At 40.4% G+C, this 25982-nt stretch overlaps 1 protein-coding gene across 1 annotated transcript; it reads left to right on the top strand.

Annotated features, from left to right (window-relative positions):
• Positions 1–312: 312 nt before the first annotated feature.
• On the top strand, positions 313–3574 carry LOC308363472 (general transcription factor II-I repeat domain-containing protein 2A-like; the record flags this gene model as incomplete). Its single annotated transcript, XM_080836279.1, has 2 exons — positions 313–2222; positions 3517–3574. The coding sequence occupies 2 exons, from the start codon at positions 313–315 to the stop codon at positions 3572–3574; spliced, it is 1968 nt and encodes a 655-aa protein (XP_080692405.1).
• Positions 3575–25982: the final 22408 nt, after the last annotated feature.

The raw sequence follows: 25982 nt of genomic DNA, 5'->3' as shown, positions 1-25982 counted from the left end.
TTGGAGAAAAATACGGAGAGAAAAAACGTGTAATCAAGGGATCAGCCTAGGCCTAGTAGAAGCCTTAAATAACAGACAATACTACTTAAATTAAAATTACAATGCTTTGTGGCAAATAGGCTACGTAGGTCTATCTGAGTGATTTAATTTAACTTTCCACCTCACTTGACTCCGTAACCAGGCTGCACAATGTTGTTACATTCGCGGCTGGTTGCAATGTTTATTAAACAAATTCACAGATTTCCCTCCATTTCCGTCAAAGAGACATATTTCATTGTGAAAGTTGATGCAAGCTAGATAGGCTAGAGAAAAATGTCTAAAAGGAAAAAGACCGAAGAGAATGTCCGCTTCTTTCAGCCTGAGTGGACAGACGAGTTTGCGTTCGTGGAAAGAGCTGGGACTGCGACTTGTTTGTTATGTAACGACAAAATTGCGTCAATGAAACGATCCAATATTAAACGCCACTTCGACACCCACCATGCACCATTTGCAGCTAAATACCCTGCCGGAGATAGCCGACGCAAGGCCTGCCAAGAGCTTCTGAAAAAGGTACAGGTGGGCCAACAGCAACTCCGTGCTTGGACCACCCAGGGAGATGGCACCTCTGCTAGCTTCGTGGGTGCATTGGCAATAGTTAAAAATGGAAAGCCATTTACAGATGGCGAGTATGCCAAAAATCTAATGTTGGACGTGGCTAATGAACTGTTTGATGACTTTCCCAACAAAGACAAAATTGTCAAAAGAATTAAAGACATGCCACTCTCTGCTAGAACAGTCCATGACCGCACGATTTTGATGGCAAATCAGGTGGCGGAGACACAGATAAAGGACATACATACAAGTGAATATTTTTCACTAGCCCTCGACGAGTCAACAGATGTTGGCCATATAGCCCAGCTCAGCATCATGGCCAGGTATGCTGCTGGTGACGCATTACGGGAGGAGAATCTGGCAGTTTTGCCAATGAAGGGATGCACACGAGGGGAGGACATATTCAAATCGTTCATGGATTTTGTGAAAGAGAAGAATGTGCCCCTCAACAAACTCATCTCTGTGTGCACTGACGGTGCCCCATGCATGGTTGGGAAACATAAAGGATTTGTGACTCTTTTGCGTCAACACGAGGGAAGATGCATCCTTAACTTCCATTGCATTATACACCAGGAGGCACTCTGTGCCCAACTGTGTGGCAAGCAGCTAAATGAGGTGATGGGACTGGTGGTTAGTGTCGTCAATTTTATCGTGGCCCGAGCTCTTAATGATCGCGAGTTCAATGCACTGCTGGCCGAGGTGGAAAGTCATTACCCAGGACTGATTTTGCACAGCAATGTGCGTTGGTTGTCAAGGGGGAAGGTGCTCAGCCGTTTTGCGTCCTGTCTTGATGAAATCAGAACTTTTCTGAAGATGAAAAATGCTGAGCGTCCTGAGCTCTATGACACAGAGTGGCTCCTGAAATTGTACTACCTTGTGGACATCAGTGAGCATCTCAACCAGCTCAATGTGAAAATGCAAGGTATTGGCAACACAGTCTTGTCGCTCCAGCAGGCTGTGTTTGCCTTTGAAAAGAAACTGGAGGTGTTTATTAAGGATCTTGAAACAGGCCGTCTCCTGCACTTCGAAAGACTCAGGGAGGCATGCTTAACGAGTGACCACGAGCAACAGCAACAGCAACAGCTGCAACAGCTGGCTGGCTTCACTTCCGAACTTCTGGTGACGTTCAAATCGCGCTTTGGAGAGTTTCGTGAGCGCAGCAGTCTGTTTAAATTCATCACCCACCCACATGAGTGCGCAGTGGACGAGGCACACTTATCGTGCATCCCTGGTGTGTCCATCGGTGATTTTGAAATGGAGGTTGCCGACCTGACCTCGTCTGACATCTGGATGGGCAAGTTCAAGTCATTGAACGATCAGCTGGAGGGGATCGCACGGCAGCGAGCGCAGCTTGCCAGCGAACACAGGTGGACGGACATGGGAAAGCTTCCATCCGAAGACGAACTGATCCTGAACACTTGGAATGAACTGCCCATTTCATTTCGCACATTGCGCCGTGTTAGCATTGCTGTGTTAACAATGTTCGGTTCCACCTATACGTGTGAGAAGTCTTCCTCACACATGAAAAATATAAAGACAAACCTGCGCTCACGTTTGAATGATGAAAGCCTCAATGCCTGCATGAAGCTTAACCTCACCAAATATGAGCCAGACTTCAAGGCCATCAGCAAGTCCATGCAGCACCAGAAGTCGCATTCATTTCTGGTAGGCCTAATGTTAAATTCGAGTTTCGAGTTTTGTGTTGTTAACGTTGTTAACTTAATGTCGTTGTTACGTTGTTCACTTGTGTCATTCCCCTTTCCATTTCAAGTAGTCACATAACTTTTAAACTAGTAGAAAATGTATTAAAACTGTTGAATAAATGTCACTGTTTGTTAAATATCCAAACTTTTCCTTGAAAGCGTCTTTGTGGCTCTTCTAAGATTAAAAAAAAAAAAAAAATGGTAAAAGTGGCTCTCCAGGCAAAAAAGGTTCCCGACCCCTGATCTAGAGCAAAGAGATCAGCGAATAATAAGTGGTGTGCCAACACTAACAGTTTTGAGGTGCCCATCATTGACCCTCTATCTGAACCAAGACCAGCTGTTATAAAGCAGTTCTTAGTTGTTAATGTCATGACAAAAAGTACTACATGCAAACATGTTCTAGCTAAAGTTTCTAGGCTTAATCCCCATCCTGACAGACATTTTTATGGAAAGCCAGTAGAAGTTTGGAGTTTGTAGGGAGGAGACACCACCCACCCAGCATCGTTCCTCCCTATAGAACGCATTGCTGGGAGATGTGTTGTACACACATCCACTGTGCAGTTAAGCAAGACAAGGGAAAAGGTTACTGTTGTCATGCCACTCTGCTCACTGGCTGAAATTTTGCATATTAAGTGCTAAATCCTGTAGGATGACACAGAGTTCTGTAAACTTTGCTAATGACAATTTGTAAATATTTTCAAAAGATATAAAAATGAGAAATTATTTTCTTGTGTTCCCTTCTTTTTCTCTGACTGTAATCATACTAATTACCAAGCTGATAAAAGATGGTAAAAGCTGGCCTTATTTGCATTTGTATAGCTCACAGCATTGCCTTTACCAGGGGAGGGGGGGGGGTGTTTCAATCCAGGTCAATTCAATTAACATAACAAAACCTAGGCCTGACCAAGGGGAATGGGGGGGCCTTTCACACCAATGTGGGCTTCTACGGCAATACACAGGGTCGAAAACTGTCGTAAATCCCACATTTTATGCAGTGGCTTTTTCAATGTCATTTAGCAGTTCTTCGCGTGTTTCAGACATTTTCTGACTGTAGACTGACCCTAAAATGTAGAATGGCGTCTTGGGCTTCAGCTAGATATCAACGTTATCCGACGTAAGCTAGCTCCAGACTCTTGCTAACTCAGCTAACCGTTATATCTCATACAATTCCCTCAACAAGACTACCTTTTAGTTTCCGTCTCCGTAATGTCTCTCACTGCAGAATAAACATCCCAGCGGGGCCTCCAAATTATTACACCTCTGGCATCGACTTCAAATAAGGATACCGGTGTTAGAAAAAGTACGGTTTATTCCGCTGTTCAGCACCCTTCAGAAAACGTTCAACTGAATACACAACGTGCTCTCGCACTTCTTCTTTTCCTAAGAGTATTACCATTGGTATATTGATAAATGCTCTCTACTGCCACCAACTGGACACATACACAACACTAGACTATACTTTACAGGTCTTACATATAGTGGACTAACGACGAGCATACAGTAGTTCTTTCCTGGTTAAAGTGTCAGGAACGGGAGAACTGAAGACAAAATTAAACAAAACAGAAAAAGTACACTAGAGCTAAACACTGAGGCTGCCATCCGCGGCGCCGTCTTTCAAGTAGTTGGTTAGTACTTGTCCAACCTACTTTCAAACACAAGTTGCTGCGAGCCCTTCTCTGATCATTTCTACCAAGTAAGTGGCAAGTAAAAAGAGTAAAGTTGACGGTGAGGACAGCCGCTTTCATGAGAAATGGGATTTGCAATATTTCTTCTCTGAAAATCGAGGCAATTGTGTTTGCCTAATTTGTCAAGAGACGGTTGCCTTGTTCGGCATAGCTTATTTGTGTGAGCAGACATTCTCTGTCATGAATTTAAACAAGTGACTTCCACTTACGTGACAGTTTACGCATCTCAACCAGTGCCGTCAAACCGGACCTGGCCTGTTCACTGAAATTCAGATATCAGTATCACCCTTCTCATTAGTGTCAGCAAGTTATCTGTTTCTTGGTCAATCTGAAATCATGTGTGCTTTGAACAGTAACATCTGTCGCTATAGACCCTTTCGCCGTTGGTAAACAATGCTCAGCGTTCTAGGTTGCGCACGCATTCTGGGGGCAAAAGAAATGGCTTAAGTTCATACCTGCTTTCGCTTTATCCTAATGATCTCGGAAGTTACGTTAATAAATTGACATTAAGTTATGGAATCCAACTTCCCGATCCATATTCGATCACGGATTGGATAGTTGACCCATCAAAATGGACAGATATTTATACATACTTAATAGAAAAACCCAGTGTTTACACAAAAGATACATTACGATCATTCAAGTCACTCGATGCCTATAACTACGTTGTCTGCGGGCATGTCCACTCCAGGATATTAAGTACTGCGACCTCAATGATGATTTCTGCGTCCTAAAATCTGAGGTGCTACCAAGCCAATGACAAGGAACAAAGACAATAATATATAAACCATGTGTTTTTATCAACAAACCCACCAACGCTACCGCTTCACGTTAAATTGCACATGCATGGCAGAGTAAGTCGACCTTATCATAAACGTTTCATCGTCAAGGTTTACGTGTAGGAACTACATAACCATTGCAACCACGGTTAACTGTAATGTTAGCGAATGAGCTAATATTTACACTCTTTTAAGTTTATTCCTTTGAAAATCTGTAAGATTAGATTGCACATAATAGAGGTAACTACTGACTGCCATTTCTCTCAAAGCTTGCAATACAGAGCAGGCGATGTTACCTTGGATAGCTAGCTTTGATGCCATAAGTTAACATCACCTGCTCTAGGTTGCAGGCACTGTTGGCTGCTAACTTATCAAGAGCAAACACGCCTTACCTCTCCAATTTAGCTTCAGGTCTCTGGCGAAGGGACAATGTCGGGGCTTTCGTAGTTAATTGAGGCTTCTCCTACGAGTAAATTAAGCACAGACTCAACCCACGATCATTGTATGCATTGTATAATTGTATGAAATGAATAAATGAATGTACTATGAACTAGCTAACATTAACGGTTAGCTAACGTTAATGGTTAGATATCGTTAACGTTAAGTTAACCTAAAATTGCAAGGCTAAAGTTAGATATGGATAACATTAGCTATCTAGGGAGCTGTTTTGGCCAACTAAGTTATCTCAGATTTAACTAACACAATTTCAAGTCAGCTAACATAAACAAAATTCACTTACCGGATATAAAATGTGACCCACATATGCGTGCATTTTTAATGATGTCTTCAGTCCAGTCCACTCGTTTTATAGCTTGAAGCCAGAATCTACGCCTGTTTGCATTAAACAGTCTTTTCCCCGAAGGAATGCGGTAGAAATTGAGACCTTTTTTTTTTTAGTTGACCTGTTTTGGCATCCCACAACACAACAAGATGGCATTTTTTTAACGAAGAAACCGAGACGAAGAAATCCTTAGCTTTATCTCTCCAAAATCCTCTTGCACTGTCACTAACTATGGCTAAAATTTCCGCTTTTTTGCCTCCAGAATGTTTGCGCTTAACGTTTATGACGTAGGTCATAAAAGGGTCTATTAACAAGGAAAATCCAAAACCACAGTTAATATATGCACTTGGACTTATGGCACTTATTTTATTAAACTCTTCAATACGATTTGGCTATAACTGTTGATGTTATGTACCTATAGATGTGACACAAACTATTACTTATTGAATGATCATGTAAAAGACAGAGCAAAATTCACATGTTTTAACAGACAACAGAACTTATAACTCCTGTTTGAAATGAAGTTCATGAAAGTTAAGGTATTTCATGTATTTTGTTCAATGTTCTCTGACTCCAGATATGGATGAAAGGCAGAATTGTGTTTTCACGCCTGCCTGAGTTGCTTATTCAAGCAATAAGGTTTGAAAGGCAGTACTGTATCGTCAATAATGTGCTTGTTCGAGGGTGTTGCATAGCAACAGCCACACAAAGGGGGACTATTTTCTCTTGGCTACTGAAATGCGATACACAATGTTTGGTGGCTACAACTTTTTTGTGCTGAAAAGCAGCTTACTTTTTATAATTTAATTTTACTTAATATTTATAATGTCGCTGGCAACCGTGTTATAAAAGCAATAAAGTACTCAATTCAGTACTGTATCGTAAATAATGTACTTGTTCGAGGGCTTACTCGCTGCCACGTTGACGCTAAGGATAGCCAGGAGTCTCAGGACATGACAAACACTAATCAGGCAAAGGCGTGGGGCGTGGGATGTGACCGAAGGTGTCAGCTTGGGGTGGAACGTAAACAGCTGCAGAGAATTCCCTGGGCAAGTTGGAAGCCCGGCAGGTGTAGAATTCTGTCAGGGGTGGACTCACCAAGCCAGGTTTCAGGGGCAGCAGGGCAGCAGATACTGAAAAATCCTCGAACAAGTACATTATTTACGATACAGTACTGAATCGAGTACTTTATTGCTTTTATAACACGGTTGCCAGCGACATTATAAATATTAAGTAAAATTAAATTATAAAAAGTAAGCTGCCTTTCAGCACAAAAAAGTTGTAGCCACCAAACATTGTGTATCGCATTTCAGTAGCCAAGAGAAAATAGTCCCCCTTTGTGTGGCTGTTGCTATGCAACAGACAAATAGCATTGGGAACTTCACGTCTGTTAGCCTAGCACAAAAAGTTGGTTGATGATTAGCTAAGAGATCGACATTGATCTCGCACCATTTTAGTCATTCACATTGCTCATTTTATAAAGTTGCCATTTAAATAACAAAAACGACAATGGGACATTTTCAAATTTGTTAATATTTGTTTATATTAATTTGGATATCGCCACTTATTAAGCATCCGTGGAAAACGTTTCTCATGTCCCCTTCGTCTCTGATGACATCGGTTGCAACCACTCTTGCTCTCTTTGCCTGTGGCTCGGTGTTGGAATGACCTTCTCCAGCAAGGATATTACTCCAGCGCTGTCTTTTGTTGGGGTTGGGAGCCCAGTAGCTTTGGAGGGAGCTTTCTGATTTATGTCCACTTACTGACATTATTTCTCTAGCTTCCAACCCAGCATCCGATAGAGATTGCACCAAGGTGCTGCGCAGGCAGTGGTTAGTGTATACTTTTGTGCCCGCTGCCTTGCACATCCTGGGCAACATTGTTGCCAAATAATTTACCCCAATTGGCTCCATTCTGTACCTGCGACAGAGAAAACCAAGTATCATTATTATGTATGCGTGTTAGGGTTGGATGGTTAAAGCGAGTAAAGATTCTGTATATCGAACCAGACTTTTCTTACTAAACCCTCTGGTGTGGTCGGATCCAGCGAGGCCTTTATCTTGGCTAGATCACAGGCTGGTATGGCACCATGGTGTTTAGCTTGGTCGTGTCCCTGACTTCTCCGGGTTTTTACTACGCCCACAAAAACATTATTTGAAGACGTGAATGCGCTGTCTTTCATCAGACACCAGCACCGACTTAATGGTGGATCATTAACGAACCTGTTCAGTCCCTAACGCAGGCAGACGTAACTGCTGATCCTGTAGTGATCACCCTTTCCATTGCGCACAGTGCCATAGAAGTCCCGCAGTATTTCATTAAGATCTTGTCTGGTTGCGGTTTTCAGGTCTACCGTTATTCCCATCTCTTCGCACCAGCTGGTAAAGCAGTTAATGGCCCACTTTGTTTGCTTTACAGTGTTTCTTTCGTTGCGCAACATTTCATACGCCTCAATTTCGTTTTTATCTATTGCAGCATGACGTCCATCTGCACTATCCTCCTTGGCCCACCACTCATCAAAAGTCATTCCCCCCAAAATATCAAAATTAACGCGAAACATGTTTGATAACTGATAAGCTTGAAATGACAACTAAGTTAATTAATTCAATTCATTCTAAACTCATGCCTTACATCTGGCACTGTCCCCTCATGTTTTAAACACGCGGTTGTCCAACCCCTGTTAAAGAAACACAACCTTGATGCTAAATGCCTAATATATTACCGTCCCATCTCTAAGCTTCCTTTTATCTCCAAAGTCCTAGAAAAAGCTGTTCTGTCTCAGTTGACTCCCTTTCTGACCACCCACAACATACTTGAACCTCTTCAATCAGGTTTTAGATCCCTTCACAGCACCGAAACAGCCCTGCTCAAAGTAACCAATGATCTCCTCCTCAGTCTGGACTCTGGTGATAATGCCATCTTAATACTACTTGACCTCAGTGCTGCTTTTGATACTGTAGATCACAACATCCTCCTCACCCGCCTGGACCAGCAGGTGGGCATTAGGGACACTTTACTACACTGGTTCAGCTCTTACCTTAAACATAGGACTTTCTCTGTCTCTATTGGTCAGTTCTCGTCATCATGCGCCCCTGTCTCATATGGGGTCACCCAGGGGTCCATCCTGGGTCCCATGCTCTTCAGCCTGTATATGCTCCCACTGGCTGACATTATTAGAAAGCATAAGATCTCTGTTCACCTCTATGCTGATGATTCGCAGCTGTACTTGCCCTTAAAATCTAGGGACTCCATCCAATCTCTCCTGGTCTGTCTTGAAGACATCAGAAACTGGATGGCTAACAAATTCCTCCAGCTAAATGGTGACAAGACTGAAGTCATCATTTTTGGTCCCTCCAAGGCAAGACACACTGCACTGTCAAACTTAGGTCACCTCACGCCTCTTGTCAAACCCCATGCCAGAAACCTTGGTGTCATCCTCGACTCTGAACTCTGTCTTGACAAACAGATCAGCACTGTAGTCAAAAATTGTTTTTACCAGCTCAGAGTGATCTCCCGCCTCAAATCCTTCCTATCCCACAACGACCTCGAGATAGTTATCCATGTCTTTATTTCATCACGGCTGGATTATTGCAATTCCCTCTACCTTGGCCTCCCCCAATCCTCACTCAGACGTCTGCAGCTGGTCCAAAATGCAGCTGCGCGTCTTTTAACTGGCACCAGGAGGCACGAGCACATCACACCCATTCTGGCCTCCTTGCACTGGCTCCCAGTTATTTTTAGGATCCAATTTAAAATTGTTTTATTTGTTTATAAGGCACTCAATGGGCTGGCCCCGGCCTATATCACTGAGCTTGTTCAGCCCCACTCTGCCCAAAGGTCCCTCAGATCCTCTAACAAAGGGCTTCTGTATGTGCCACACTCACGGCTCAAGCAGAGAAGTGATAGAGCCTTTGCCATTGCTGCTCCACGTCTTTGGAACCAGCTCACCCTGGACATTAGATCCGCCCCCTCCATTTCTGCCTTCAAATCTAGGCTAAAAACCCACCTCTACTCCCTGGCCTTCCTTGCCCCTTGACCTTTTAGCCTACCTCCTGTTCATGTCTGTGTGGTATGCCCTGGAAATGAATGTTCCCCCTGTTGTATTATTATGACCTATTATTATGTATTGTTGTGTTGTTGTATTTTATTCACTTTTTATCTTTATTTATTATTATTATTATTATTATTATTGTTATTTTTAATCATCATAATTATTTTTATTATTTTTATCTTATTGTACAGCACTTTGGTCAGTGTATGCTGTGTGTAAATGTGCTCTATAAATTAAACTTACTTACTTACTTACTAAGTACTCAAAATAAAGGTTTTGAAAAATGTACCGTTATTTTGAGTGCGCACGGAGATAGAACTCTTAGGTACATTTAAACAGGTGTACAGTAGGCCTACTTTATGGCTCAATAAAGTACACCCGGTTACACACTCTTTATAATATGCACTAGGGATTCACGATATTGAATTTTAGCCGATATCCGATATGCCGATATTTACAAGCTCATTTTGGCCGATTGCCGATACTGATATATACACCTCAGCTTTTTAATTATTGAAAAGTCTCTCCTGTACTCGGATTTCTAGACTAATCTATGTAACGTTATTGCCAAGTTAGCTGTATAAATTCCATATATGGAAAAGTAAGCCATGTACAGATAATGTGGGCTTGTGACATAACGTTTCACATCGCGTCAAATGAGGCATCATCAACTTCTCTGGTGTCACGTAGCATGCTTGCTAACTTTGCAAGCTAACCTAGGTTAACTGACTTACAGTTTAATAACGTCCCTTAGGATTTCTAGACTAATCTATGTAACGCTATTGCCAAGTTAGCTGTATAAATTCCATAAATGCAAAAGTGAGACATGTACAGATAGCGTGGGCTTGTGACATAACGTTTCACATCCCGTGAAATGAGGTATCATCAACTTCTCTGGTGTCACGTAGCATGCAAGCTAACAAGCTAGTGTTGTCTAACTAACTCCGTAACTTATTAATGTCTATTAGCGCGACAGGTAATGTTGTAAAGGGTGGCACACGGGTGGTCTGCATCTATGCATGCAACCTACGTTATGGCCAAGCTGCATCTCCTCCTTCTCCTGAAAAGTTTTCTGACAAATACTGGATTTTGTCATCATCCTCTGATACTCTAAAGTAGGCTACTGCCACACAGCCGACGCTCATAAACATTTGCTTCGCGTGCACATAATTAACACGTCACCTTATCGGCCAGGTACATCGGCAGAAATGTTTCATGTCTGCAGATACCGATAATTGAGTTTTGAAGCCGATAACTGCCGTTACCGATGTCTTGCCGATATTATCGTGCATCCCTAATATGCACCGTTATTTCGAGTGCGTACTGATATGGAACGCTCAGATAAATGTAAACAGGTCGTACAGTTACTATATCGTTGATTAAGGCACACCCTGTGACTCACAATCAGAATGCTTGATTCCATCTACCCGTGTTATAAATTTGGTTACATTGCCATTTGAAATATAATGATAATTGTGACAATGTAAACTGTGTATTATTTGCATGTAACTTTTATGGTTAAAATATGTCCGAAGGGACGATTGGCCCCCAAGCATCTTCGCATTATCAAATCACACCTGGTATTAAAATGTGTCTTTGGTGCTCGGATCACAATTGGACAGCTCTCAGTCCATGTGTGAACGCACTCAAGACGCATTGTGGACATATTGAGATCCGAGATTCCCCATCTTAAAGAAGGCGGAGAGTGTGTGGCCTACATGCCCTTAGCCTACATGAAGATGAACTGTTGGTGTTTTTCTCACTCATGGTGTATATGTCCCTGAATTTCATCAGAATCTCAGAAACGGTCTAGTTAAAAAGTAGAAATCTCAAAAGGCAGAATTTAGTGCGGCATAAGATAAAAATTCAACTTAAATGTCCCTCTTGTAGTGACACCTTTTGCTGTCACCGTTTCCTTCAAGGTTTTGTATAATCCTTTCCCGTGATGTCATGAACCCGCATACCAATTTTCATGTTGATTGGATGAATATTCACACAATGTCTTAGCAACCAAATGGTCCAAATGGATGGAATGGTGTCATAGCCACATGATAATTCTGGGGATGGTCCACAGAATGCTGTACGACACATGGTGTTGGTGTTGTTTATTGGGCCTAAATTGTGACAGGGCTGTCTGGGGCTCAGCCTTGCCACATACGCTCACGTCATGTCATTAGGGGACACTAAGGGCCTGATTTACTAACAGGATTGCGCCCATTTCTGGCGTAAAATAGCGGTCGTAAACATATAACGGTATTTACTTAGGAGTAGAGTCGCATATTAATGCTTTGAGGGTGTGTACCTGCAAACAGGTGGGATGGTTCGGAAACGTGGGTGGTAACGTAGGTGTGAAGCGCTATTTAATGGGAGGAGTGCGCCTAATGATGAACTGCGTGGTATTTACTAAACTGCCCGGCGAGCGCACATCTCTGATTTGCAGGCTAATTCTCCGCCTCATAAAAGCACGTCTTAACCAGGAAGCACATTTCCACTGAGTCTGAAAACGTTGATATGGCAGCAGCAAGGCAAAGACATAGACAGAGACAGCGAACAGAAATATTTTTTTCAACTCGTATAATTCATATATTCATATATGAAATTAAACTTTCCGAACGTAATTGGAGAAATTGATCGCACCCACATGCAAACAGTCCCACCTTCAATCCACGAACACGTTTACCGAAACAGAAAGCACACATATTCAATGAATGTCCAGGTCATATGTGATGCCAACATGACCATTACTTACGTGGTAGTGGTCTGTCCATGACAGTTTTATCTTCCGGAATAGTGCCATCTATCCATGATTGAGCAACGATGATTTTGGAGAGGCCTGGCTACTTGGTAAATCAGTGGGGATATATTGTAGTGAACCCATGTCCCTTGTAGAACGTATTAATCTCGCCATGTACACATCTATATTGTTATAATAGACAGTTTATGCATTAATGCCACCAATAGCATATTATTTATAATCGTGTTCTTTTAAACATCTCGCCGCAGGTGATGGCGGGCAAAACAACAATATAACCCATTGAATCAGGTTCAGTGATTGAGCGAACGTGAACCAATATATCTATCTCACTATCTATTCGCTGAACCTTAGTTTTTTCTTCCTCGAATCTCCATGGTGGCAGTAACTTGCTGGCAAGTTCTCCAGTCTTTTAACGGTGCGCTAAATAATGATTGCCCAGCACGTATCTGGCTTGATAAATATCACGGAAAATGCGGGGAATCACTGTGCGTTAATGTGCGCCTGGCAAAGGCGCAGATTAAGATGCGTTCGCAAATCAATCTTAGTAAATCAGGCTCTTTAAAGGGCGGAGTAAGCACAGTTTGCCCAGCGCAGATCTGGCTTGATAAATACCACGGAATATGGGCAAAAACACTGTGCGTTAATATGCGAACGCAGATTAAGCAGCGCTCGCATATTAGTAAATCAGGCCCTGAATCTCACCACATCCATCTTCAACAATGTATAGATTTTTACACTTTTCTCTGTCTTAGTAATTCAAACTATGAACAAAACATGTTTCACTATTCATTAGGTCTCATAACTAGAACTGTGAGATGTAGAAAGGAGGTCTATATGAAAGATAAACAGCCCGTTATCATGTGCTTTTGGTAAATTGTAGTACAGTAAACACTTTGCTTTACTTGCTTTTCCTGGGAATTATATATGATATCAGTGCTAGTACATACTATTTGAACTAATTGATGACATCAAGTTTTTAAAAAAATTAGTTCTTCTGACATGGGAGTGATCATTTGTTAATTAATGTTTTTTTTATTTGCTCATTGTCTGTTTTGTTGACCCACTGGTCTTAGATGAGAATGCAGAACAGGAATGAAATGGAGACAGAACAACAGTTCCTTTTGCCTGCTGCTGCCGCAAGGTAAAATTACCTCCTGGTGGCTATGGTTGTGATTGGCACTCACTGATAGAAAGAAAAGGTCTTAGATCTACACTGTTGTAGTACAGCTAACCAAATGCCTAGAAATGGCAGCTAGTCTCAAATGGGAATTCATTTTAAAAACACACAACTGAAAATACCCAATATTTGACACATTTCTTGTAGGGTTTTAGCCGATTAGTCAATTTGCAATTGATTGTTTATTTCAAAGATTTGACCAGAAACATGGATGTCCTGAAATTAGATCCCAGACTGTTGACTATTCAGAGGGTTTCTCTCATTTTGAACTTCACCAAGGTATGTGTGATTTGTTGAAATTTTGTGGCTTTTGAAATGCATTGTAAAAAAAAGTCCACTGGTAGTTTAACTATTTTGAATATTAATTCAGGTATGCAAATGCAAAGCCTGTGTGGACCTATGTTTTGAATTCCTCATTTATCTATTTTAAATCTGATATATTCTAGTTCTAATTCTAATATATTGCTTAGATTGATTTTGAACTACACCAGACTCTCAGCCTACTTTGGTATGGAGCTTTCCTGTCATTGAGTGATGTGCCATATTTTAAATACGTTTATGGACAAGGTATTTAGCAGACGCTTTTGTCCAAAGCCACTTACTAAATATTAAAAAAACATAACACACTCTCATCACAGTCGCTCATCAGAAGAGCAAAGGGGTCAAGAGAATATTGCTGAATTATGGCATTTAAATAAGCCGATCCAGTGCTGTCCTATTGGTGAAAGTGAGGGACTTCCATTCAATTCTAGCAACTACAGGAAGCCAGTGAAGGGTGACCAGCAGAGGATATGTCTGATCAGAGACCACCACATTCTGAATCACGTGCAACGGTCTCACAACACAGAAAGGCAATTTAGAAATAATCAGGGTCTGCACAAGACAAGGACAAGTACACTTGAACAGGGGTCTCCAACCTTTTTTGCACCCCGGACCGGTTTAATGTAGGCCATTTTTTTCACGGACCAGGTGTCATTTTACACCCCTTATTAGTCACGTCATCCATTCATATTGATGTGAATCAATCAATTGCACCCGTGAGGCAAGCGCGAGTTTCATAGAATGAAGCCCGGTCTGCTCATACACAAATGCTAACATTAACGTTAAGTGGAGTTAACTGGTGGCCAACACCATTGTATTACGAACGTTAAGTGCATCAAAAATACAACTCACCATAACTCTGAATCAGTGCTCGGTCTCCATGTGCTGAAGCAGTTTGAAGGCTTCATTGGCTCGTTTGCTAGCTTGTCGCCACATATTAAACGCGGAGCGGACTTGGTGCGTGAGAATCACCTGTTGCGATAAAGCCGTATTTTATTAGCCTGACGATGTCATACTCATAATTCTAGTCAGAATATGAGTCTGATGCTGAGCCATTGGGCTGTGATTATGGGGCGTGTTTCAACGAACCAAGAAAAAAAATGCCTCTTCGCTCAATTGGATACCTACAACTATTTAGAGCAACATAGTATGACCATCTGATACATTAAAACTTTTACCGGATCCTGTAAGAAGGACGGCAAAAACATATTTTCGATCGACAAATGCCTTGATCACGTTTCTCTGTTCCTCTTTCAAAATGAGTGCGCTATCAATATCTGTGAGATATGCCTGCTCACGTACTTATTAGCAGCAAAGGCTATAGTTAGCTACCATTTGTTTCAATGTTTTTTTTTGTCTACGCGTTAGCATAACCTATCAATAATGGTCTAGAGTGCTTCAGTTAAGACCTACAATCATCGGCAACATTCGTGTTGCACATACACAACTAACCGAGTCAATGTAGACATAAAAAAGTTGTGTAGATAGCTTAAATCATATAAAATATGTCCCACTAAGCTCCCGAGACGGCGCCATCTTTGTTCGATGTATATTCTATCTATCTAATCAACTCAAGCGTTGGTTGGTCATCTGTCCATCAACGTAGAAAGCCCGCCCTTACAATTTGATTGGTTTAGATTGCTTTTTCGACTTTTTCGAAAACTTGAATCTCTCCCAACTAGCTCAAGTCCAGACTGAATCTCCCAGACCAAAACTTTTGTGGGCGGAGTTCAGGCTGGTATCCAGGCTAGTATTTTATCACTCCTGGTATTGTCTGTAAAAAGAAGCTTTCTTTTTTTGAGGTCGTAGGCTCCTCTTCTGGCTCCTTAGTTGGCCTTTTCACCTTTGCAAAGAAGCTCTCCAAAGATGTTTGTTTTTTTACTAATTTTCGCTAGTTTGCGGGCTTATTTTTTGAGTGACATATCACTTGAACGAGACAAGCGTCTTGATGTGACAAGGGGCACAGGCGAATGTGACGTCCGGGAAAATCCGGTCTTTTTTTCAAAATAAAACACCTTTCAGACGCTAATAATTAATACAGCGGAATTGATAAAAATTGTGTAGTCTTTCTGTGCAGCCCGGTAACAAATGCCTCACGGACCGGTACTGGGCCATGGGAACAGATGATCTCACCTAAGGAAGTGGTGTAGATAGAAAATAGGAGGGGTCCAAGTCCAAATCTGCTGCTCTCAATTCAATGTTATTCATTTAGCACCAAAACTAAATTGTCTCTAGGCACTTTACAGAGCCCAGTGCCTCAACCCCCATAGAGCAAGCACAATGGCCACAGGGGCAAGAAAGAAAACCCCTGTTAATCAAGAAGAAACCTTAAGCAGACTGCGGCACATAAGGGGGGACCCATCTGCTAGAGGCAGGCCTTGTAGAGAAAAAAGAAGGGGGGGGGGGGGTTGTGTGGCAGAAGGGGAGGGGAAACAATCAGCAACATAGCAGAAATCATACATGTAGCATGAGGAGCATGTAAGCCTACAAATGGTAATGTACACAGCATACACGGGGTAAATGTACAACAGCATACATGTGGTAATGTACATAACACATACAAACATCAAATGGTATATACATGATGCAGACAAAACAGCTTAGTGGGGTTTATGGTGTACTCACAAGGGTTACGAGAGTGAACAGAAAAACATGTTGATGGTGGCAATTATTTACATTGCAGAGGAATGCTAACATAGAGTATTGAGTAGAATAAGTATAATAATATAGCTGCAAGCAGCGATGTGGTGGGCCAAGCAGGTCAGATGACCCAGAAGAAGCCTTCGATACACCCAGAAGAGGCTTTTGATATACTCAGCAGAGGCTGGATTCGAACCGATGAGGCTGCCAACTACAGGACACCAATCACAAACTCACTTACCTAGTGAGCTATTGTCGGTGATGGAAATCACAGAGTTCAGTTACTGTTTCAAAATAGAAGCGGTTTTTCCTGTGGCAATGGTTGTCAAATTTGGACCAAGTTTAAATAGTGTAAACAGCTGTAATTCAGTCCTATTTTGACAAGTCGAGGTGATTGAGGTCTGAAGATAATCTGTTCCAAAATTCAATTTGATTGACTGTAACTAACAAACAGTTGTGAAAATCAAAACGCCAGGGGATAGCTTTTGTGACGCTTGGTCTGAAGACCATGTGTGGCAATTTTGAAGAATATTCGACAAGGAGGAGTAGGAGGAGTAGCTAAAAAACGCTTTTCCCTAACATGCTAAATAGCGGAGAATCTATATAACTGGGTATGATGTGAGAGAGTGTGTTGAACTCGTCTTGATCCAGGGAATCCAATGATACCTCATTTTGGGAAATGCGGCAAATGGCTCAAAAGTAACGTCTTCAACTTTGACCCATTGGTGGTGCTAGAGGGTTGGAATGAGAGACGTGAAATTGATGAGGGGACTGGTCCCAAAGAGTGTGCCAAATTTCACAACTTTTGACCAAGTCTGTAAACACATCCTCAACTTTTACCCATTGGTGGCGCTAGAGGGTTCAAATGGGAACTTTTGAACCATGCGCTTCAAAAGTAACGTGTGTAAACACATCTTCAACTTTGACCCATTGGTGGCGCTAGAGGGTAAAAATGGGAGACATGAAACTTGGTGAAATTGATGAGAGAACTGTTCCCAAAGAGTGTGCCAAATTTCACAACTTTTGAACCATGCGCTTCAAAAGTAACGTGTGTAAACACATCTTCAACTTTGACCCATTGGTGGCGCTAGAGGGTAAAAATGGGAGACATGAAACTTGGTGAAATTGATGAGAGAACTGGTCCCAAAGAGTGTGCCAAATTTGGTGACTATTGGCTATTCACCAAAAATGTAATATTCATTAATTCAAAATGACAGCCAAATCAATTCGGCCATATCAATTTGATTGACTGTAACTAACAAACAGTTGCGAAAATCAAAACGCCAGGGGATGACTTTTGTGAGGATTGGTCTGAAGATTCGACAAGAATTGTAGGAGGAGTAGCGAAAAAACACTTTTCCTAAACATTCACAATAGCTTGAGAATCTATATAATTGTTAATGATGTCATAGAGTGCGTTAAACTCGTCTTGATCAAGGGAATCCAAAGATACCTCATTTTGGAAAATGCGGCATATTGTTCAAAAGTAACATGTATAAACACATCTTCAACTTTGACCCATTGGTGGCGCTAGAGGGTTTGAGTGGGAGACATGAAACTTGGCGAATATGATGAGGGGACTGGTCCCAATAAGTGTGCCAAATTTCACAACTTTTGACCATGCGGTTCTAGGGGCTGCCATAGACTCCCATGGCAGAAAAAGAAAAATAAGTAGAAAACAATAAGGTGGCTTCGCTGCTTGGCCACCAATGACAGTGTGGTGGGAATAGATACATGTGGGACGAGGGTTTCTACAAGTAAATCTGGTGGATAGACTACAGCAGCATCCCACAGCGAAGAAAGTCTAGACTACGAGGGGAAGAAAGAAACAAAGTGAGTGGGTAGAGTTCAGCTGCCAAAATGCAAAGATGTACTTGATGGATATGGTGATGAGGAACAATGTTTCTACATCCATCAGCATTTCTGAGCAAAGGTCACCCTATACGAGGCAGAACTTTTTGTTAGTAGACATCAATTTGATAAACAGATAAACAATAGGTAATATGCAATAATTTATCAGCATTAGCAATAGGATATAGAAGGAGCGGGAGAGAGAGAGGCTGCCTGGCCAGGTGTATGGTAATTGTATTTGCTTAGTTTGGATGAGTTATGTTTAGTTATGGTTGGCTAACATGGTGCACGCAGATTTTAGTTAGGGTAGCAAGGGTGGCAGGATACACAACAATGCACAACTGGCTGGCGATAGCCAGAACACGCGTCACATGCTGTACCTGGGATCCGTAAAGGCCCTCCTTTTGAGTATAACATGCGCTGTCTGTAGCCCAGCTTTATTAATATTGGGAATTTTAACGTGTTTTGATGTGATGAGTTATGTGTAGTTACAGTGTATATATACATGCCAATACCTATTTCTCAAATTGTTGTTTTTTTAGTTTTAGATGTTTCAGATTGTACACAACAAGAAGACCACAATGCTTTGAGCAGCCTTTGGGAGACAAGCAATCCTTCTCAAAGTGCCATTTCCAAATCTATTGACAACAGAAGTCACCCTTCCTCAGACCCTCTTTCTGTAAATTTTGCCTTGGGAGTGGAGGACTGGAGTCATTTCCATGTTGACCGCTTATTGTACACCAGTAAGTCTTCATACACCTCATGCCTCTTATTGTACACCAGTAAGTCTTCATACACCTCATGCCTCTTGAAGACCCATAGTGGTCATTACACTAGTTATCTTGTTATTCATATAGTGAAACATAGAGGTGCGTCTATATTGTTATTCATACAGTAAAGCATATAAAGGGTCTATCTTGTTATTCATACAGTAAAGCATATAAAGGGTCATCTTGTAATTCATACACTGAAGCATATAAAGAGTCTATCTTGTTATTCATACACTGAAGCATATAGGTGCGTCTATCTTGTTATTCATACAGTGAAACATAGAGGTGCGTCTATCTTGTTTTGGAGGTGTTTTTCTCCTATGGGAATTGTTGGCGTCCACCTTGTGATTAGTACCATGGAGTTATAAAAATACCAGTCTACTTTGGGAGCAGGATGTAATGCCTTTCGTTTGTAAATTAATAACCATGTATGTAAGCTAAAGGCTCTTCATGAGTAATAAACTAAGGCCAGTACAGAGGTGACAAGCTTGTGGAGATGTACAGTACAGGTAATAAATTGTAAAGATTGAATTTACACTTTGAATTCACAAGCTTTTTCTTTCTTACAGTTTTTAAAAGTTACATAGGGGACTGCATCTTTCAGTCTGAAACAAATGTATTACATATGTTCAGTACATTTAGTCTTGGAATGTTGTTATGTTCAATGAAAAGATTATTTTTCACACTGCACTAATCCTTGATTAAGTTTTGTCCTCAACTAAAATGACAAAACTAAATCTGAATCTGTAATAAACTAAAACAAAATAGAAATAAAAACTAAACTGAAACTAATGAAACCAATGGTGAAACTAACAGAAAATAAACGGAAATTCAGATTGAATACAAACATATTATCAAAATAAGAATGAATGTGAAAATTAAAAACTATTGTAACCATGGTTTGTTTTTTAGGTCATCAAACATCAGTATATCCTGCAAAAGAAATGACCCAAAGAGACTCAAATGCTCCCCCATGGTAAGCCTAGTTATATAAAAAAGTCAAATGTATGATTCGACATGCTGTCCAGCAGTGTGCTCAACTGTGTGCCCAAAGATGAATGTGTGCATTTATTTCTGTTCCATCCTTAGTGCTGCTACATTCAAAACATGGCCACCGGTGAGTCACTTTTTTTGGTTTCTAAATTTGTATGAAGAATAGCTTTTTTATGATGTGGTAGAACTGGCACTCTGATGGACATTTTCTGAAGAGGCAGAGAGCAGGGTATGGTGGGTCCCCCACTCTCCGACTGGCCTGCTTCCTGGCTCTGGCATTGTGTAGAATTTAAGTCAATTCAATTTTATTTATTGGATATAGCATCAATATCAATTATCTCAAGGTGTTCACAGAGACCACAATCAGAACCCCTTATATCCCTTAGGCATTAATGCCCTCTGGGAGGCGTTACTATTCTGTCAGGGCAAAAACAAAAAGGTATTCTGGATCTTTCATCCCTACAACCATTAGATTATTAAACAAGGTTGTAGGGATAGAGTACACTACTGACAATTTGATTTACTGAGCGCTGTTCATCACTGACAGGACAGGGTGTTTGACTGTATGTGTGTGTTAACTGTATGTGTGTGTTGATGCATATGCATATTTATTTATAAGCTTACTATTTATTGTTGATTGATGGAGACTGGGACTGCAAACTTAATTGCCCACTGATGGGATTAATAAAGTTTTCTGAATCTGAATCTGAATCTGAATCTGATGCACAGAGTCAGAACCCCTTATAGCGCTCAGGCCTGATGCACAGAGTCAGAACCCCTTATAGCGCTCAGGCCTGATGCACAGAGTCAGAACCCCTTATAGCGCTCAGGCCTGATGCACAGAGTCAGAACCCATTAAAGCACTTAGGCCTGATGCACAGTCAGTCAGAACCCATTAAAGCACTTAAGGCCGGCCCATGCTTCTGCAACGGTGGCTTCGGTTTCTAAAGGGTTGCCCGTGTTGCAAAGCAATTCACCTCCAGAACAATAGGTGGAGTAAAGTTTAATTCACGTAATTTTTTTTTGTATATTTGATGTATTTGTTAATGTATATGTCATTTGCTCGGCAGATAGATAACAGTTTCCCTAACAGAAAGTCTGAAGCTTGAAGTTATTTTCAAACCTTTATTTGGGGGTAGCACTGTAAAACTGAAGCCTGGATACCAGCCCAAACCCGGCCCACAAAAATTTTGGTCAGGGAGATTTGGTCTGGCTTTGAGTTAGTTGGGAGAGAGTTTCATCGGAGAAATAAAGCCGGACCAATCAAATTGTCAGGGCGGGCTTTATACGATGATGGACAGATTATCAGAGGTAACTTGTAAGTGGGACATATTTTATGTAAATTATGCTATCTACACGACTTGTAGTTGTATATGTGCAACACGAATGTTGCCTAGGATTGTATGTCTTCACTGAAGCGCTCTAGACCATTATTGTTAGGTCATTGCTAAAGGTACACCAAAAATCCATTAAAATACATGGTAGCTAGCTATAGCCTTGTTGCTAATTAGTAACGTGAGCAGGCATATCTCAACAGATATTGACAGCGTTTTCATTTTAAAAGAGGAACAGAGAAACGCGATCAAGGCATTTGTCTATCGAAAAGATGTTTTTGCCGTCCTCCCTACGGGATCAGGTTAAAGTTTTAATGTATCAAATGGTCATACTACGTTGCTCTGATTGGTTCTAGGTATCCAATTGAGCGAAGAGGCATTTTTTCCCCCTGGTTCGTTGAAACACGCCCCATAATCACAGCCCAATAGTTCAGTATCAGACTCATATTCTGACTAGAATTATGAGTATGACATCGTCAGGCTAGTAAAACTGAGCAGACATGCAGAATACATTTTAGTAATCTCATCTCGTAACTAGGGCTGGGCAAGTTAACGCGTACATTTTGCGTTAATTCATCAATTAATTAACGCCGACAATTATTTTATTGCGCGTTAACGCAGGTTTTATTATTTATTTTATTATTGTAAAAGTCTGTTGCCAATAGGCTTTTATTTTGACTGCTGCGCAACCGGAAAAGAAAAGAATGGGCGGATTAACGAACCTGGAGAAGGGCACAGACATATATACTTGAAAAGTTGACCACACACAAGTTAACACAGATACACGAAAGCTAAACTTTTCGAAATAATGTGATTAATTGCCTGTGCATCACCTCCAGCAAAGGTTGACGTCAGTGGGCGTTAACCGGTCAGCTGTTTAGCTAGAATCTAGAAATTCGTTGTCTCTGAATGATGCTAGCAGCAGCTAAGCAGCTGGCTATCCTAGCCTGTCACCCTACTGGATCTATCATTAAGATCAGATCACATCAGGATGACAAGAAAATCAACTGTCGAAAATATAATTTTGAGCTTGTTGTGCAATGATATCCCCTGTCCTCCCGGCTCCCGATAAGTTAAGCTAATTCATTTTAACGTGCTAGCTATCGCTAGCTAGCATGGGGAGTTGCCATTCTCTAGCGAGCTACAAACAAGCTACTTCAGTTTTGTATTTGTTTGGACAACATTGTTTAAGTTGAGAATTACACAAAGTATTTATTTTATTAAACTGCTACTATATCAAAATACTGATGTTAAGTGCTTGCACAACAAATGTTGTGGCACTTTTGTTCATATGGTAGAACATTTAAAATAAAATGTGGTATACACTACTTTTGAATTGATTTGGATTTTGTGTATAGAAATGCGATTAATCGCGATTAATCAGGGAAATCATGCGATTAACCCTTAGAACTCAATTGACGTGCCGACGCGTGAAAATGTGACTGACGTCACTCTGACACGTTTGTTTAAAAGGCAACGCCTTATCAGGAAGTAATTCTTGAATATTTCAACAGAGTACACTTCAGGCTTCATTTTGATTCCATGTATGTGTGGTTAGGTACAGTAGAAATAAAACTATCATTATTTAAACAAAACATAAACAATACCACGACCGGAATGTTGTTAGAATGTTGTGACTTGAATTCGCGGCAGCGAAAAGCTACACATGAAACAGCGTGGACAAACCAAAACAAACTACGCCATTCATTCATATGACAGACCACTGATCTGTATTACTGTAGGATAGTACATGTACCATTTCCAGGAAGTGGACAATCCACAGGAAACACTTTTGTAGATCAGAGCAGGAGTTTCATAATAAGAGTTTTGCTTTTATATGAGAATATTTATCTGTTTTTGGTATTATATTGCACATTCTAATGAGATTTGTTTTTTAAAAGTGTTAATGTATGCTTTTAATCTGTGAATAACCTTGGATTTATGTGTAAGGGTGTGTGACAGCCATCATCTCTCATGGGTTATTTATGAAAAATATAAAAAACGCCTATAATAGATTGTTGTTAAATTACCATATTTATTTATTTTTGAGAATTATATTGCACATTTCAATTAGATTTTTAAATAAGTGTTCATTTATCAGATTTAGGCAATAAAAACTCTTTAATCTCTTTTAAAAACTCTTTAATCTGTATATTTGACATTGTCTATCTGAATCGGACCTCACATTTTTTTCATGATCATTGCCCTGTCATTTTCATATAGTTGGTTGAAATACAACACACCCTACATTATCATATTGCTTAGGTTCTGCTGAGAAAAATGATATAAGATACATAGTAGTGGACCTATCTGAAGGCCTCCCACATTGCATTACCTCTTAGTTGAACAGCAGGGTATTTGCTCTTAGTCAATACACCTTTCTGAGATTCAAATCTGTCCAACATATGAGAGAGATATAGATAGATAGTAATATAGTATTGTACAGCATTGCACTTACCTGTCTGTTTTTCAGTTAGTTTGTAATTTTTTGTTGGCTGTGTATCAGTTTGCAGTTGTCACTGAGAAAGAGAGTAGGTTACTCTGTGTGAAATGTATCATATATTTCTGACAGAATCTGGCAAACAATATCTGCTCTGGACCAGATAATTTCTTTACAAAGAAGACGACTGAAAAGGGAAGCATGGACCTCAGGTAAATGCTGTTTAAGAAACTCAAATATTTACAGCTTAACATTTCTTGGGGAATCAAGGAAACAAAAACCACTGACATTAAAACAGATTCACTTCAAAATTTCAGCTTCCTGGGTGAAGATGACTGCAGAAAATCAGAAGATTTTCTTGGGATATTTGATGGACTCTTTTAAGATGAACACTTAAATGGTTGTTTCATGCCATTTGATTTACTTTTATTGTGAACCCTCCTGAGCTGTTTAGGTTTCTTCAAGATAAAGTAACAGAGAGACAAACATATCACAACATAGATATCACCACAAAGATTAAGCTCCTAATTTAAGGGCATTAGTTGTCTGATAATGACTGAATAACGTAGTCCATTAACTATGTAAGGATAAAATGGTGATTGTTTCTCTTTTTGTATATTTCAGCCTGTGATAAAAAAAAATGAGTTGTTGCTTTTGAAAAGTACCAAATGTGAATCAAATAAAAGTGTTTGATACAATTTAAATTTAAGTCCACAGTATGTTGTATACTTTTGGAGGGTGAAACTACCAAAAGCCTGCATAATTCACCTAGATATTTAAAATTGCACTGAAAACATATATCTTAACTGTGTGATATAGTGTGAATGAGTATGGGCTATTTCTTTTATTATATTTTTGATTTCTTAGTTTGGTTTTCAATTTGGTATTTTGTTTTCATTTGCCCAAAATGAGATGATCAGCAAAGATGTTACTGATGACACATTAGAGTCTGAGTAATAGTGTACTAAATATGTAAAGATGTTACTGATGACACACTAGAGTCTGAGTACTAGTGTACTAAATATGTAAAGATGTTACTTATGACACACTAGAGTCTGAGTACTAGTGTACTAAATATGTAAAGATGTTACTGATGACACACTAGAGTCTGAGTACTAGTGTACTAAATATGTAAAGATGTTGTGCTGCAACCTCTGAAAAAAGCCTGAAGCCCTGCCATGCCAAATCAGAAGAGGCCTTAACCTGCCAACTCATATAAGAGAACGAAATCAATGCTCAGAAAACTTAAGAAAAGAGAATTATGCCTACTCTCCTTATATTAGAACCTTCTCTCTGAAGCTAAAGGTCGCTGTTGAGACAGAATAGTTTTCTTTGCTATAATCTGATGTTTAATATTGTTATACTTACTCTGTTGTATTATGCATAATGCTTTACCTCTCTTGTCTCATCTTGTATGCTGGAAATACACAAATGCAATTGGTTATTAGTGTAATTGGAAGGCACTGTTGGGGGTTGGGGTTCCAGTCGACAAAGCTTTAAAAAAATGTTTTTCATCGGCCATCTTTGGTTTGCCTCCTTGCATCCGTGGCAGTGATGGCTTCTCAACCCTGTTGTAAAGTGCTTTCCTGGATTTTACAAGGGGTCCATTGATGCTGATCAAGTCGATTCACATTAACTTATATAGCACATTTTAAAACACGAATTGCACCAGTCAAAGTTAAACAACTTACTAGAGATTAAAGAGACGAAAATCATAATATATATGTATAGGATAATGTAAAAACTAATTCTTCATATTTGTCTCGTCTGTGGATGGCCTTTAAACCAAGGCTGGGAACGAGGTTTGGGTGTACATTCCTTCACGGGTTCAAGTGTCAAAGACTGAAGTAGACATGGAACTAAAACTGGCAAACAGCTTATCCACACCTCACCATTAGTAAGATTGAAGACCGAAATATACTTATATGACTCCGTGGTCACGCAGCTGGCTTAATGGACACGTTTTCATTTATGGCAAAACAAAAACAAAAAAAGAATGGCGGTGGACCAAACTCCGTAGATGGTCGTGTTTGTACATAACAGTTTTTTGACTTTTTTCGCTTAGATCTTTTAAGAAATAGACACTGTGCAATGTAAAAACCCTGTTATTG

Source organism: Sprattus sprattus, assembly GCF_963457725.1.
Source record: "Sprattus sprattus genome assembly, chromosome: 4".
NCBI classification, from domain to species: Eukaryota; Metazoa; Chordata; class Actinopteri; order Clupeiformes; family Clupeidae; genus Sprattus; species Sprattus sprattus.
This window is presented reverse-complemented; position numbering and strand designations above follow the sequence as displayed.